The sequence below is a fragment of the Xenopus laevis genome, chromosome 2L (genome assembly GCF_017654675.1).
Source record: "Xenopus laevis strain J_2021 chromosome 2L, Xenopus_laevis_v10.1, whole genome shotgun sequence".
NCBI lineage: Eukaryota > Metazoa > Chordata > Amphibia > Anura > Pipidae > Xenopus > Xenopus laevis.
In genome coordinates, this window is record NC_054373.1 from 52,143,993 (window position 1) to 52,160,701 (window position 16,709).

General features: G+C 39.5%; 1 protein-coding gene across 2 annotated transcripts in view; it reads right to left on the reverse strand.

Moving 5' to 3' along the window:
* The window catches only part of LOC108708048 (uncharacterized protein C6orf132), a 41,039-nt gene that overhangs the window by 13,532 nt on the left and 10,798 nt on the right, over positions 1-16,709 (reverse strand). For both annotated transcript variants that reach the window (XM_018246333.2, XM_018246332.2), the window contains exon 2: positions 10,588-10,688. In XM_018246333.2, coding sequence (XP_018101822.1) covers positions 10,588-10,688 — 101 coding nt within the window. The remainder of the gene's footprint in view (positions 1-10,587; positions 10,689-16,709) is intronic.

The following is a 16,709-nucleotide window of genomic DNA, read 5'->3' on the forward strand; positions in this document are numbered from 1 at the left end:
TGTTCTACCTATTACATCTCCAAAAACAAGCATATTTAGTATAGCAACTAGTATGCAGCTGCCATTGGTTATAGTTAAATTGAGTTGAAAAAGACCAACGTCCATAAAGTTTAACCCCCCTAAATGAAACCTAGCACATATACCTACACACAAACTATACACAGGTATGGGATCAGTTATCTGGAAACCTGCCATCCAGAAAGCTCCAAATTATGGAAAGGCCATCTCACACACTCCATTTAATCCAAATGGATTTCCTTTTTCTCTGTAATAATAAAACAGTAGCTTGTACTTGATTCCAATAAGGATTAATTATATCTTAGTTGGGATCAAGTAGCTTATTGGATTTATTTAATGTTTGCATGATTTTCTAGTACATTTAAAGGAATGAAGATCCAAATTATTAAAAGATCCATTATCCGGAAAGCCCCAGGTCCCTAGCAGTCTGGATAACAGGACTCATACCTGTATACCAATATCTATATTAATTATAGCGTTTAGTATCACAAAAGCCTATAATATTATGTGTGTCCAAGAAATCATCCAAGCCATTCTTAAAGGCATTAACTGAATCAGCCATCACAACATCACCCGGCAGTGAATTCCACAACCTCACTGTCCTGACTGTGAAGAACCCCCTACGTTGCTTCAAATGAAAGTTATTTTTCTCTAGTCTAAAGGGGTGGCCTCTGGTATGGTGATCTTTTCAATGGGAAAAAAATCCCCTGCATTACCCACTTAAAGGACAAGGAAAGCCAACCACAGCTATTTAGCAGGGAAGATCTGTGCCTCTAAAGATGCCCCAGTAGCTCCCAATCTTCTTTTTTGCTGATTTATGCACATGCTCTGTGCTGCTGTCACTTATTAAGCTTAGGGACCCACTCACAATATACAGTACATATAGAATAGAAATGTCACAATATAAGGCTGATTAGTAATTAATACAGATAATTACTACATGGCAGCACAGAAACCAGTGCAACTAGCATCAGAATGTAATAATCAGCCTTGTAGCATCAGCTTATATTACAGACAAACCTTATTTTCTGCTTGATAATTTGCGAAGACCCCTATGTTTAGCTTCTCAACAGCTGCTCAGAGCCCACTGAGCATGTGAGTGTCTCAGACACTTTCCAAGATGGTGACCCCCTGTGACTAGCTTTAAGTCCTGGATCATTGCTGCTATTGAGAAGCTGAAACTTTAGGCTGGTGCAATAAGTTCAGTATATAAAACATTGCAGTTTTAGCCATATTCATTTTTAGGGTTTAGTTCACCTTGGGGACCTATTTGGCATATTTCAATGTGTGAAGGTTTTGCATGGTTTGCCTTTATGTACCTGAAGATTCTATGCTGTGATAAAGATCTTCTGCCAATTGTTTAATAAATAAGTTTAAAAAAAAAAAAAACAACCCTTGGACTGCTGCCACTTTTCTCCTGGCTTAACTGTACCTCAAGAACTTAAGGATTCCCCAGAGGGTAAGGTGATCTGCTGGGAGTTGCCCATTGCACAAGGGTATCCAGGAAACACTGGCAGCATGGCACCCTATAATCTCACATTCTCAGGCCCACACACATTATATATACATCTATGGCAGGGGCATGTGTGGCAGAAGTTATTTCTTCTTAAGTGGGAAAACCATAGCAAAGAAATTGCTATATTTATCGCTACCCATTATTATTTATATTGAATAATCTGTCCCTAGCAGAATTACAGAAGGTTTCTGTCACTGACTCCTCGCAGAGATCAGGCAAATATTTCATCCATTTAGAATAGCTGCAATGATAAGCAGAGACTGTACATGTAAAATAAAAAAAGTGTATAACTTTGGTATCATTTTAAAGCTGGTGTGCAGCCCTTAAATGAATAGTGCACAGACATGTACCAATGAGTGTACACAGAACTGCATCAAAGGCATCAAAGGCATTTGAAAGCAGAAGTGCAGGCTGGGAGCATGTACTCAAAACTACCAGAAACAACTCTAAGCTTCTTATTCTCAGACAGAGGACAGAAAAAAGTGTTACGTGGAATTTTGCAGTTATCAACATCTATTAGAATTAAGTCAAAAGCAACTGGACTTTGAGTTTATCTGTTTGTTTCTTTAAACGTTTCATCACTCATCTGAAGGGCGTTTTTCAGTTCCCATCTTACCCTACCCTCATAACGCAAGACTGAAGGGGGCCAAGCAAGCTAATATCCCCCACACTGACCTGAAATCTTTTAGATTGTTCTCAACACCAGCCAGGGGTCCAATGCACTGGCACACGGACAAACTTTCAAAGTATTCTAGCATAACACACTGAATCATTTTTTGTGGCACAGACACAACTCAGGAGCCCTGGTAGTGCCATTAGACATTCCCATTGCCAGGTCTGCTGCCCTTTGTTATCTTGAGTGAGTAAGCGAACAGCCAGAAGTGAGAATTCCCATGGCGTGTGCCATCTTCAGTATCCAGACAGCCAGCCCAGTGCGGGACACTTCTAAAGCAAAGTTGAGCAGCCACATCGATGCTGCACTCCCAATATGGTGCCTAGACTTTTGTTTTGTTCCTGCGGCTCACAACCAATTGCAGCAATTAAAACCTGTATAATTACCTCTCATTGACCTAAAGCAATGAGCCAGTGTTTTATGGGGAATATGGGTGAGCCAGACATCAGAAAATGTTCTGCTAATATCCCAGGCAGAGACGTCTCACATGAACACTTTTTCCCTCAAGGACCAGGGTCCTGAAACAGGATCTTTCTTAATACTAAATGAGGAAGAACCGTGGAATGTGCTTGAAGCCAGTCATGGGGGGGGGGGTCAGAAACCATATGATATGGTAAATACTTACAATTAAATGTTAATGAAAACTAACAATTTTTTTTATTAATGTCAATTGTAAAAATATACAGGAATTCTCTCTTACGATATGTAGCAGCCAAATGTCAATGCAATCTTAACGGGGGAATGTAATAAAAATCGCTAACGGAAAAACTATTCGCAATGCGAAAAGTTATGCCTTTGCACGAACAAATTTTGCTTTGTGCGAATTTAATATAGCTTTTGCGAGCCCGGAAACTGTTTAGCGACCACTTCCGACAGTGAAAGACCGTGTGCGAATTTTATAGTTTGCGCCAATGCGCAGTCAATGTAATAAAACTTATATAAAAGTCGTTATGTTTGCTCCACAAGATTACGACACCTTCAAGCTCTTCTTATGAGTGCGCAATTAAAATTCGCAATGCGCAATTAAAAGTCGCAATGCGCAATTAAAATTCGCAATGCAATAACAGTTTAAGGAACAATATTACATTGCGAGATGTGGATTTTTAGTCTTATTGGTGCGAATTGTTTTGCTCTTTGCGACTTTTATTACATTCCCCTGTTAGTGCGCTAATAAAACCCAAAAGCACAAACATCTTCAAATATTTACCCTATGTTTAATGCAGCCCCACCCTACCATTCTGTCACTGTTTAACTGAGCAGCATCATGTTCATAAATAGACACTTAATAATATACCTACACACACACACACACACACACACCATAAAATGCCTGCATTCTAATGTAAAAAACGAAAATGGGGTGCAGGGTCAATAGATTTTGTCCCGTTTCGCTGAAACATTCACAAAAACAACGAAAAAACGCATTGAAGTCAATGGGCATCAAAAAAATAAAAATTCTGTGACAATATTTTTTGCTCCAAATGCATTAAAGTCAAAGAGTTTTTATCCTTAACGCGACTTTTTTGTCCAAATACATTAAAGTCAATGGGTGTTTTTTGGCACAGCATTTTTTTGATGAGCAAAATTGTCGCAAAATAATGTTTTGACGCAGTTATGCCAAACTCAAAAGTACGACACAAATCTAACTATGGCGAATTTTTACGCTCATCACTAGTCAATATATTTTATAATATTTAGCCTGTTCAAGAAGACATTCAAGCAATCAAGGCATTATCAAGTGGAGCATTCCTTAAAGGTTCTTTAAATATTTAGACCCAGGTGGTTCTCGGGTAAAAATATCCGATAGCATACCTCCCAACTGTACTGTTTTTAAAAGGACAATCCCTCATTAGTACTGGAAAGTCCCGATTTTCTCTGCACTGAACAGCCAGAAAAAGATACAATATTTCTAACTTAATTGGCTTTTGGCAGAGAGCCCAGAACAGCCACAACAGAAGATAAGATACATTTGTAACAGTTCGAATGTATCTAGATAAGCAATCTGGATAAGCAAATAAGTAATTGTAACAATATAAGATAACAGGTCCCTTGGAAAAAGTTAGACTCACGGGTTAAAGGGCAATTCACCTTCATTAGCAAAACTGTAACAACTGAAAAAAAAAAAACACAGAAATATGTTCAAACTTTTATTACCTGAGAAATTTTGTAAAATTAACATGGTAATTAGGGGGGGTGGCCACAAAAAGGGCATGGTTAAAAAAATCGCCAAAAATCGCAAAAGATTACGACGCCTTCAAGCACTTCTTAAAAGTGGGCAATGCGTAATTAAAATTCGCAATCCAATAACAGTTTAAGGAAGAGTGTTACATTGCAAGATGTGACTTTTATTACATTCCCCCAAAACTGTTTTATCAAAACTGTTCCCCAATCTACCCCCTTAGGAAGGAGTGACTGTTTCACCATTGAGTCAGGCTCAGTTTAGAGATAAACAGGGAAATCATAGAGTTAATCTCAGTGTTTTGGTGAGTGGTGCTGGCAGCAGGCAGAGTGTTAACAGGAGAGACCTTGTACCATCTCCAACAATGTTATGCAAAGGAAAAATGGTTTGCACTAAGTAAATATTATGTATACAGGCATATTTCTCTTCTTCAAGTGAATCATATTATTTTGTTGGCTGGCTGGCAGATAGTGTTTCTCCTTTTCCACTTAAATTCTTGCTTCTTCAACCTTTAATTGGCAGCTACACTGTTATTGTAATTATTCTTGAGTTCTATAGGGCTGACATTCTGCTGTACTTTACAGAACTTTTACATAATTTCCGTCAAGCTTTTAGTCTCTAAATTGCATCTCTACAACATCAAAGTTATCCGCCTTATTCTTAAGGCCCCCATACACAGGCCAATAAAAGCTGCCGACAAACCAAGTCGGCAGCTTATTGGCCCTTGTGTGGGGCCATCCGTCGGGCTTCCCCATCGATATCTGGCCAGAAGTCGTTCAGATCTCGATTGGGCAGGTTAAAAAATCCCATCGGATCTGGTCGCATGTATTTGTGTATGCGGTCCAGCGATCCGACCACCCGTATTGGATCCATTATGATCCAATCGTTGAGCCCTAGGACTTATATATAATTATTCAATTATATAGGTTGCCCGCCAAAAGCTGCAGCACTAGGCACAGACCCTCAGGCACCTATATATAAATACAGCTCTAGGAAGATTTCATGACTCCCTCTTTAACTCATCTGGTATCTGTATTATGCAGTTCCGTTGAACATACCCAAAGTTGGGATTGATTGAGGGGAGAAGCAAAAGCCCTAAAATAAACTTTTGGAAATCCAAAATGGTTTTATAAAAAATAGCAACAATTTATTTTGCAAACTGTATTACTGATCTTACCAGCCTTCACAAACCACAATTAAAATGTCTCTTCCATCCTCTATGGCGTTTCTTCTATGGAAAAGTCTGCTTACAGCATATACAGGTATGGGACATGTGATCAGAATGCTCGGGATATGTAGTTTTCCAGATAAGGGATCTTTCCTTCATTTGGCTCTTCAAACTTTAAGGGGGGTTATTTACTAAACTCGAATTTATCTGGTCTGGCTTTTTGGGGCAAAAACACAAATTTTTCAAGATTTACTATACCCCGATGCTGCAAAAAGCCCGAATCCGAAAATCCGCCATCTCAGACCTGTTGATGTCAATGGGAGATATCCCTATCTTAATTTGAAGATATCTTGGTCTGCGCTGGGTTTAGCCCTTTAATCCATTAAAATCGAAATTCAGGGTTTTCATGCAAAACCCCCAAAAAAATCAAGCAATTCAGGAAAAAAAGTAAAAAAAGCATGCAAGTCGGGTTTTCGCAAAATCTTATCAGGGTTTTTTTAGATCCAATTTATTTGAGTTACTTTATTAATAAATAAGGCAAGATTGGGCATGGGAGCTTGGTCAAGCTTTTTTTATGAGATATTCAGATTTTAGTAAATAACCCCATCAGTCTATTATTATTATTATTAACATGTATCTATATAGCGCCAACAAATTGCGCATCGCTAAGTCTAGTGACAAAAATAATTTAAACATTAAATAAACTCAGTAGGATTGTTTTGCCAAATTAAACCTTAGTTGGGATCAAATACAAGGTTTGGTTTTATTGTTACAGAGAAAAGGGAAATCACTTTTAAAATTTTGAATTATTTGATTAAAATGGAGTCAATGGGAGATGACCTTCTTGTAATTCGGAGCTAACTGGTTAATGGGTTTTTGGATAACTGATTATTTTGTAAATATCACCAGACTGCCTGAAGATAATGATCATTACTAGCTAAAATAGGCCTAGACATTCTGCAAGCTACACTCAGGAGCAATTAGAGCTACAAATCCAAACAATAGTTGATATATCCTATATTACAAGCCCTGGGTACACGTTATGAATCATTAGAGATTAGGAAGAGAGATGTTAAAACGCAGTATATCCACTTTGCAGAAGACTACTAAAAGTGTACAATAGGTTGGCTTTAGCGTGCTGTTCTTCTGTCTACTGTGATCATTTTACTGTGCAAATATGTTTGTTTGTACCCTATTTATAGTCACTTGTAAAGTCTCACATTCCGCACGTCTCTTGTCACTCAACACTTTCTCAGTGGTTCAAAAGACTGACGTGTTAACTGACCCCAGAGATGGTTACAATTTTTGAAACCTCTTTTTTTTGTTACAGTTTAGATGGGACACCTAGAAAAGACTATTTATCAATGAAGGATAAACATGGCCACTTACCTATTTGCATTCAGTTAATTATATAGTTCATGTTTAGGTTTGGTAACTAGCATATATACCCAAGATTGGGTAAGACAAAAGAAAAAATTCCATTTGGAAAAATGTGAAACATTTGGTCAATTAGAAATACGATTAAATAAGAATTACAGTAATACAATTCTCCCACGCTATATTTATCTCTTCTCCTCTTCAATGCTAATCACACAGCTTAAAGATTTGACGTTTTGACGGATTTTCAAAGGCAATGATCTGTGTAACAGCCACAGACACTTACATACCTTGAATAAAAGAACGTTTCAAAAGGTCAGATTCCTTAGCAGTCTGTTTACTCAGCAGTATACAAAGGGCACTTTTAGAATGTGTACTTTCATATATGCATAAGTGAACTTATCTGCCAACATACAATACATACAGAGCAAGAACAAAATGCAACCTTCAAAAAGAACATGATACCAGATATGGCATCTAAAGTAATACTCCATGTATATCAGACAGAAAACAAAGAAAGAGGAGAGCTGAGAGTGAGTACTTTGCTGCCAATGGTATTTATTACAGTGCAAAAAACACTACAGGGCTCATTTACCATCACAAGTACAATTTCTGGCACAAGTCCCCATGTTTTCTTTACCCACAACAGTACAGCAGTTTTCCCCCAGAGTTACACTGTCATTGCAAGTGTGCCATATCTAGGGTTGCCACCTTTTATGGAACAAAAAAAACAGCTTTCCTATATATTTATCTTTTTTCCCTATTAATAACATTGGGATTAACCATCCTTTTTACCGGCCAGTTGGCAACCCTAGCCATATCTGTTGACACATACCAGTATAGGAACCGCAGTTGCCCTTTGTAAACGAGCCCTGTTTCGGTCTAACCTGCCATTTCTAACAAAAAGGTAGAAGAGGTCAAAGGCCAAAAGCTACATAGGGACCATAAAATCAAGTGGATAGGGATTTACAAATAAAGCTTTCCAGTAGACATAAGGGCATAGCTTGCAATTAGAAGAAAGGAGGTTTACCTGTTGGGTGCAGAAAAGGTTATTTTTATAAAGATTCCATGAAATTCTCTTATGGAACAGGTAGCCATGGCAGATACAAGAGAGAATAGTAACAGGAAAATCCTCAAGTATTTTTAGCATATAAGTTAATAGAAGGTTATGGATATTTAGATGATTGTGGAGATGATTGAAAGATAGACCACCAGTACTAACAGGCCACAGTTCTGGACTTACTTAAGCTACTGCCAAACCAGGCAGATTCTCAAACTGTGGATAAATGAAGGATGAGAATCTGGCGCTACACTCCTGATGTGCCTACACCCAAGTATTGGCCTGGGTACAGGCACACGGAGCAGATTTTGTTTCAAAAATGCATACTTGATGGCAGTCAGCGCCAAATTTAAAAACTGTGCACCCCTAGACCCCTTGCACCACCCACCCCCCTCATACTCTAACCTCTCTGGTACCTGAACCTCCCCCAGCTGGTACCTGACCCTCTCCGCTGGTACCTGACCCTCTCCGCTGGTACCTGACCCTCTCCGCTGGTACCTGACCCTCTCCGCTGGTACCTGACCCTCTCCGCTGGTACCTGACCCTCTCCGCTGGTACCTGACCCTCTCCGCTGGTACCTGGCCTGGCCCTCTCACGACCGCCCCACTGCTCATCTCCTTCACCTTCGCAGCTCCCAGTTTGCTGGCATTGGGGACTGGGCCAGCAGGAGATTCAAATAACTGTCAAAATCTCCTACCCAGGCCTCAGTTCAGATGTGGCCAGCAGGCCACCCCCAGCTCTCTGCTGTCCTAGACACGGGACTTTGTGGCATCACAAATCCTGGCATGAATGCAGTGTCTCCTGATGCAGGTACATCAGAAAGCTGATAGGACCATGGGGACGGAATCTCCCGCTGGTATGTGTTTATCCTCAGGCTGAGAATCTGTCTGGTTTGGCAGCAGCCTTAGGATTGCGCCACATGAGGTAGTTGCACACAAACTTGTAACAATATTAGAAATCAGTTTTTACTGAAAAATATGTAGTGTCTACTTAAATTGCACACAGGTACTGTAGCCAATACACACATATATATTCTAAAATCACTAAATTAATCTTTATTTTACTTCTTGTCTGAACTGCACTAAATTAGTTCACTGCAACAACTTGACTAGGAAAGCAGAATTGTTGTAGTTTTTTAATAAATTAATCTCTCCCATCCTAAATATAAGCATGCAGTGCAGAAATTCAAAATGACCATACCACTCATGTGAACTAAGCAACAGAAACAGTAAGTTGGTATTTGGAGTTAAACTTTAGTTCAATGCCCCTGAGGGTATCAGTCTTCTGCTCCTGATTTGTGGCTGTTTAAAATGGTTCCTAGTAAAATGAAAACTAGTGCCCTTGCACTATGTAGCTTCCAGATCTTCTTGTTAAACAAGGAGAATTACTAAAGAAACAAAAGGCAAGTGACACAGCATACGGAAACTCTTATGCCACACACTAATGGTCAGGAGCCAAGTAACTTGTCCATATGTCAGGAGCATAACTTGTTCATATGTTGGGAGTGTGTGAAAACCCACACAGATATTGGTAGAACACGCAGACTCCTTGTAAATATTATAAAATAAGTAAAACACCTATGCACCATACACGGACATTAAGTTGGTTAGAAATTGTTGTGCATCTGAATTCGTGTTATATTAAATTTAGTGTTACCAACAGGTTACCACCAGACCGAATAAAGAGAGTTTACTGCACAGGCTTCCAGTATTCTGGAAAATATTAAAACCTTTATTATGAATACATAAAATCAAAGTTTCATCTAAAAACATCAACCAGAGCGTTCAAAAAGTATATGGGCTATAGTGAGTTAGTAGCTAGGGTCGGACTGGGGGGCCCGGGGCCCATCGGGACTGCTGGTCCAGGGCCCCCCTTCGGCCCCCCGCCCCCCTACTGCGACACGCTAAGCTCGGTGTGACTGTGCGAATGCGCCGCTCGGTGTGCACGCAAGAACGCCGCCATGCGCGAGTGCCGTTGCTCGGTGCGCATGCGAACACTTTTTTTTTTTTTTTTCAATTTTAATATTGGTAGAGGGGGTCTGGCCCGGCGGGGCCCACCGGGTTTTTTCCCGGTGTCCCACCGGGCCAGTCTGACACTGTTAGTAGCAAACTACTAAAAGTTAGAAGTGAGCACAACATTCCCTTTGCTATAACTTATACAGAAGCAGTGGCCAGCTCCATGTTGAAGCTTACGTTGTTCCCAGTTACAGTCAGGATATCCCAGTGGTGGCCTTGCTGTCTAATGACTAACCCAATTTGCACCCTACCTTGCTTATTACACACCCCAGTCCTATCGGACTGTGGTCTGTTGAAGTATAATGAAAAGTAGATATGACACAGACCTGGCGTTGCTCGGGAGTAATAGTATATTTAAGATGGCTGTATGTACAGAGATATGGATTACCCCCACCCCCTCATATAAAATCGCACTAAGCAAAGCAGAAACACTAGAGGAACATTCACACACAGAAGCTTTGTCCTTGCAAATAGTCCATAATCAAACTCAAAGGTACAGCACTGAAAGACAGAAGTGCTGACCACTGATCCACTGTGCTGCCCTAATCATAAATAATAATAAACAGTAAAAAATAACTTACATTATTAGAGACTGGAAGAAGAGGTCTGATGCGAGGCCCAGGGCGAGCTTTCAAAGTTGCACTCCCAGAATCCTCTAAAAACGAATATGACGAGGGCATATCTGAGGAAAGACCAAAAAATAATAAAAAATAAATAGACATTTAAGAGGAGGGACTCATAGACTGTTCTATTGGTGAAAAAATATCGTAATTACAGAATACCATTTAATAATTAATTCGGGTTACAATAAAAAGGGGGAATTCATATTAACTTTTAGTGTGGTGTAAATCTCAAATGTAAATCAGCATCAAAAGCTGATGAATTCATGTAGAAGTCAATGAGAGTTGTCCAAGGCAAAATATAAGAGATTTGTTTTTTTGATTTCTTTCAAAGTTTCTTCTGGTTGATGCATTGAAAATGATTAGTAGAATGGGATTTTTAATCAATTGCATTTTTGAGATTGGAGTTTCTTAAAGATTAATGCACATTTGACTTTCGTGAATTTTCACATTGAAACATTTGAAACTCATTCTAGAATGGGAAAGCAGATCATCTGTAAATACCAGGCAGTTCTGCAGAATAGTGAATTTACATAGATAGTAAGGTACAGATGAAGCCACTTGGATTTGTGAGTTAAATGCGTCATGACTCAGAGTTAATTGAAGAAACTGTGTTATCTAAAGTTATCTTAACTCATTTAATGCATTTAACCTTTTCATTAGCATACCAAAGCACCATTGTTCACAATGGTGAATGCTTTAATTAGATGGGATGTTGTGTCACAGTTTTCTGTGTTAAATGAGATAAATGGGATATCTGTGTTTAGTTATTCTGTGTCAAACAGACAAACCAAAGTGGCTGCATCTGTACCCCCAGGCGGATTGGTGGGAAGGCCACAAAGGCTGCACAATTTTAGTCATGCCACCCAACTGTGTCTATTCCCTAATTGCCACACATACTGGGGGCACGTGGGAGGTTTTGACAATTCTCTAAATCTCCGTGTGCAAAGTTCCAGTACGGACAGAGTAAAAAGTGTGAGCATGTGCACACTCAAGGGGAAGGGAAGTGGGCAGACACAGGCTGCACTAGGGGCACTATGGGGTACGCCCCCCTTTAAAAGGCACATTTCTGTGTTTGGCATGAAAAGACCGCAATGGCATAATCAGATGCTCAAAAGTGACAAATTTGTCTAGAGGACACAATATAACATTATAAGATATAGCACATTTGTCCCAAAATATGATTTATTTACTGAAATCCCCTGGGGGGCGTTGGGCTTTATAAGGCAGACTTCAAAACTCAAACATCTTAAAGCACTTTAGGGAATATAAACATAGTTTAAGATAATTAAGATGGCACGTTTTTGAGCAGGTACCAATTGGTGACTGGGACAACCAACCCAGACTAAACTGGATCATGACTATGGAGACCGCAGCACCAAAAGGGTTAATTGAAATACTGTCCTTTAGTTGTTATTTATAACAAAATTATCCTATTGTTTTATTTTGCAGATTCTGGTGGAGAGGATGGTTCCAACAAGCAGGATCGTGATTATCCTCAGTACACTAAGTCAAGTGTCTCTAGATAGGATGAATTATACAGTAAATAAAGTACCCAATATTGTAAACTATAAGGATATTATAAGTTACCAAGGAGTTCCATGCCCATATAATAAATATCATGGAACTCTGAGGTGACTTCTAATATAATCTAATATTTTGCAAGAGGGGGTAATTTATTTATTATAAGAAACAAGTTTGAGTGGGTCATGCCACAGAAATGACATCATTAAGCTCCGATTATAATCGATTACATCCCTCAGCACCTTTTATAAATATATAATTTACAGGATATTCATAGCTTTTATGTATTATATAATAATATGATACACATACTATGGACAATGGTTACTTCACTATCATAGACTATGTCAAACTAAAACACTTAAACACAACCCTTTAATGGAACTGATGTTTATGTGCTCTGCACACTAGGTGGCAATATGTCTGTAATCCTATAATAGGAGGACCACTTTCCTATTAGTAGCACTTGAGAACCCACATACCTGAAACATTGTGTTTTGTTTCGTGGTGTCTGGTATCACTTAGTAAATTTTCTATGAAAACTTGAACTTCAGCAATTTGGAGTCAACTTGTTAAAACCCTTTACTAAATAAACAGCATTATGCTAACAAATTTTCAGGCAAATATCTCATTGGCTGCTATGTGTTTACTATAATAGGCACAAGCTTTATGACTTGATGCTATAATAAAAAAACTATAAAGAATCTTTACATGTAAATCTTAGGGCAGAGACACAAGTGGAGATTCAGTCGCCCGACGACAAATCGCCTCTTCTTCGTGGGACTAATCTCCCCTAACTGCCTTCCCGTTGGCTAGAATCTAAATAACTGGTGGGATGGCACACAGAAAGCTTTGTTTTCCGAAGTCGCCCGAAGTTTCCTTTTGAGGTAACTTCGGAAAACGAAGCGATTCGAGTGCCATCCAGCTGCGATTTAGATTCTAGCTGGCGGGAATGTTAGAAGAGTCAATTTGTTGCCGGGCAAATGAACAATAGCTGTTTATTTTGACAACTATACTATTTGCATCTAGATAGCAGATACTCTGTACAGACTAAACTTCATTCCACAAATTCCCTTCCCTGTCACTCCTGAAATACAAGTAACAAAATGATACAGAAATCTATTAAAATACTTTGTAGAATTCAGTGGGCAAAACCTGCAACATAAGGGTCGGGGCAGATGGGCAAATTCGCCTGGCGACTAATCGCCTCTTCTGCATGGCGACAATCTCCCTGTACTTCCTTCCGTCTGCTTCAATGAAGTCGCCCGAAGTTTCCTTGTGCGCATTAGAGCAGGCGATTCTTCATTCAAGCAGACAGAAGGTAGTTCGGGGAGATTGTCGCCAAAAGTAGAGGCGATTAGTCGCCAGGCGACTAAATCTCCCCCAATCTGCCCCAACCCTTAAAGTTAAGGTGATATGCTAAGTAAGTCAACTCAGCTAGTGATCAGGAGGTTCTGTACTTCTTATCAGGGCTTATACAGAGGAAGACCTTTTCACACCAAGATTTGTTTTCTGAAAAGACAGTGATAGTCTGCTAAGGGGGTAAAGGGCAAGGGAGGCCAGTGTTCATGATTCAGCCAAATACTAAATGACTTGGTGAACAAATTTCAGATCTTTACTCATGTCGGTAGACAAATCATGGTGACAAACGTATTTCTGATGATGCAGTTTTGAGGGGTTTTGCTTAGATCTTAATGTGTTACAGTTCTGGTTTGGTTTAGTGGAGGATTTGATATTTAAACATTCATTAAACCCATAGTATTGTTGTGCCTCCAATAAGGATTAATTATATCTTAGATGGAATCCAGTACAAGGTTTTGTTGTCTCATTGTGATGAAAAAGGAAATGATTTAAAAAAAAATGTAAATTATTTATTAAAATGGAGTCTATGGGAGATGGTCTTCTCATAATTCTGAGCTTTCTGGATAATGGGTTTGCGGATAACGGATCCCATCGCTGCACTGCTAGTCAAAAATGAGCCTGAGCACTATACAGCTGAGTGAGCATGTGCAGTATAACACTAAGCTGTGTGAACTCATTTTCAGATTTTCCTCATTACATTACATTACTCAGAATATCTTAACAGTGAACAATAGAACAAGAGAGTTTTTTTTATCCTTTATTTATGTTTCCAGCACATTTATGCACATCACTCATCATGCCCAAGATTATTCTCTGCCAAATCCTAGTGTACGGATTCTGCTGAATACCAAACCAAACCCCTGCACATGGCAATAACCGATGAGCACATGAAGTGTACACAGAATTTGTCACATGCTGCAAATTGTTTTAATTTTATAGGTAAGCTGTTGCTACACAGAGAAATAACATAAGCTTATATTTCATTATATTAGTACGGCCTCAAACTTTATCATCTGCAATAAATTACAATGGTATTTGATAACACTATCAACACATTTTGCAACTTCTGTTTCATTTTCCCATCAGCCTCGGTTTATCTTGGTTAAACATAGCATTCCTTTGCATCCTGCTCACTCGTTTATTCATGACGACTTCCTATGAACATTCATCCTAATCGGTTTACCAAGGAAATACTCTATGAAGCCTGTTCATAATGAGTCATGGAATTTGCTGATTGCACCATAAAATGCCATATATTCCAGATTTTCAACAGGATAATGGGGTTGTGTTTACTTTGTGCACCTTTGATGCTCACAAACTCCATCTGGACTACAGCCTTCTATAACCCTCCCCCTTGTTTAACCAGTATACTGAGCAATTTAGAAAGGAGCATGAGGACCAAAGAACAGCTGAGGCTTGTTACAATTTTTGTGCATCGCTTGCAACAGGTTAGGCAGCTACAACGGTGGCAAGGGGTGATCCGAGTACAATACTACCCCCACATTCCCCAAATTGACAGCCCTTTAATTACTACTCCTATATTGATAGCTGCTTTTGGTAACTTGCTGTTAGATAACAGAAGATTGGCACACTACGTCCAATGCAGATAACCGACGTACAAGTTCCAGCTGTGTTGTTCTGTATTCTACAAGGAGGTGGTTACCTAGCAGTTGCATCAGTTAGTCACAAACACTTGCCATATTGCATTCCAGAGGGATCTGTGGGAGACTAATAATTGTGTTCCACTGTATAGAGCCATTTCTGTGATATATTTTATTCAGCTGTATAAAACAAGCTGTTGCATTTTCAAAATACAGTTGTGGGACCCGTTATCCAGAATGCTCGGGAGCTGGGGTTTTCCCGATAATGGATCTTTCCATAATTTGGATCTTCATATCATATTTCAAGTCTATTAGAAAATGATATATGGATACCCCTCCCCGTGTGCGCGCACTTGCTACTGTGCACATGCGTGAGTGCACAATTGCCAAAAGAACACAAGACACAGTAACGAAGGGGAAGGCCAGAGGAGGGAGGGTTAGTGAGTGACAGAGGCAGTGTCGGACTGGCCCACAGGGATACCAGGAAAAGTCCCGGTGGGCCCAGGTGTCAGGGGCCCTCATGCTGCTAAACATTTGACTTATTTCATGGCCATTCCCTATTTCTATGAGAACAAAGAGGCTAAATAGATGGAATAATAGATTATAGTATGTATAACTAAAGAGACTAGGAGAACAGAGGTTGAGCGAGAAGAGGAAGAGTAATAGTACTAAGAGTGGACCCCTGGTCTAAATTTTCTTGGTGGGCCCCTGGTCTATGCTTTTTGGGTGGGCCCTTGGTGTCCCAGTCTGACACTCTACAGAGGGGGGGGGGAGTGCTAGAGGGGTGGAGGGAGGAGGAGGGCACAAGCAGCAGCGGCACGAGTCACCTGCCAGAACCCACAGATTGCCAGTTCGGCCTGGTTATTACAGAAACGACACTTTAGAGCCAAATATATTTTCTGTCCCCCTAATAGCAAGCACTGGAGCTATAGTAGCAAAGGAATATCCTGTGGGCAATAAGTTGCTTGCTTGCCTCCTCCAGCCTTAGGCTTACTAATATTGAAAGAGGGAAATGCTATTGGATCTCTCACCATTGTAAAATAAGCAAAAGTATAATTATTATTATACTTTGTCCTTTATATATAATCACATCACTTAAATATTAGATGGCAGTGTATCACCTTTGCTCACAGAGTGAAGGTGTTGACCAAGAGAGAGTGATAGGCTGGCACCAAGTGGAGGTGTTTTATGCTGGCACTAGTTTTTATTTTAAGATAATCATGGGTTTTGTATACAGAATACATACTTCTTAGTCACTTTGTATCAAAAATGCTGTAAAAAGTCTAATTTAAAAGGAATTATATTTAAACTTTACTTTTAACTTTAGTTATTCCAAATAGAAATATGTATTTGTATTTAATGAGAGGAAGTCGGCATTTTTTTAATTAATGACATCTAAAGGTTAATTTAAGGTGATCTTCCCCTTTAATAACAAAGGTGTGGTTCCTAACCAAGGATCCAGCAAATTTGAAGTTTCATATAAATGAGCAGACCCACGCCTTAGAAAGAAGAACAGTTAATAATGGGCGTTGTCTAATACACCTGGAGGAGGCCAGGATCACCTTGAGCATTAACATGTTGCTTTCTGCATTGAAC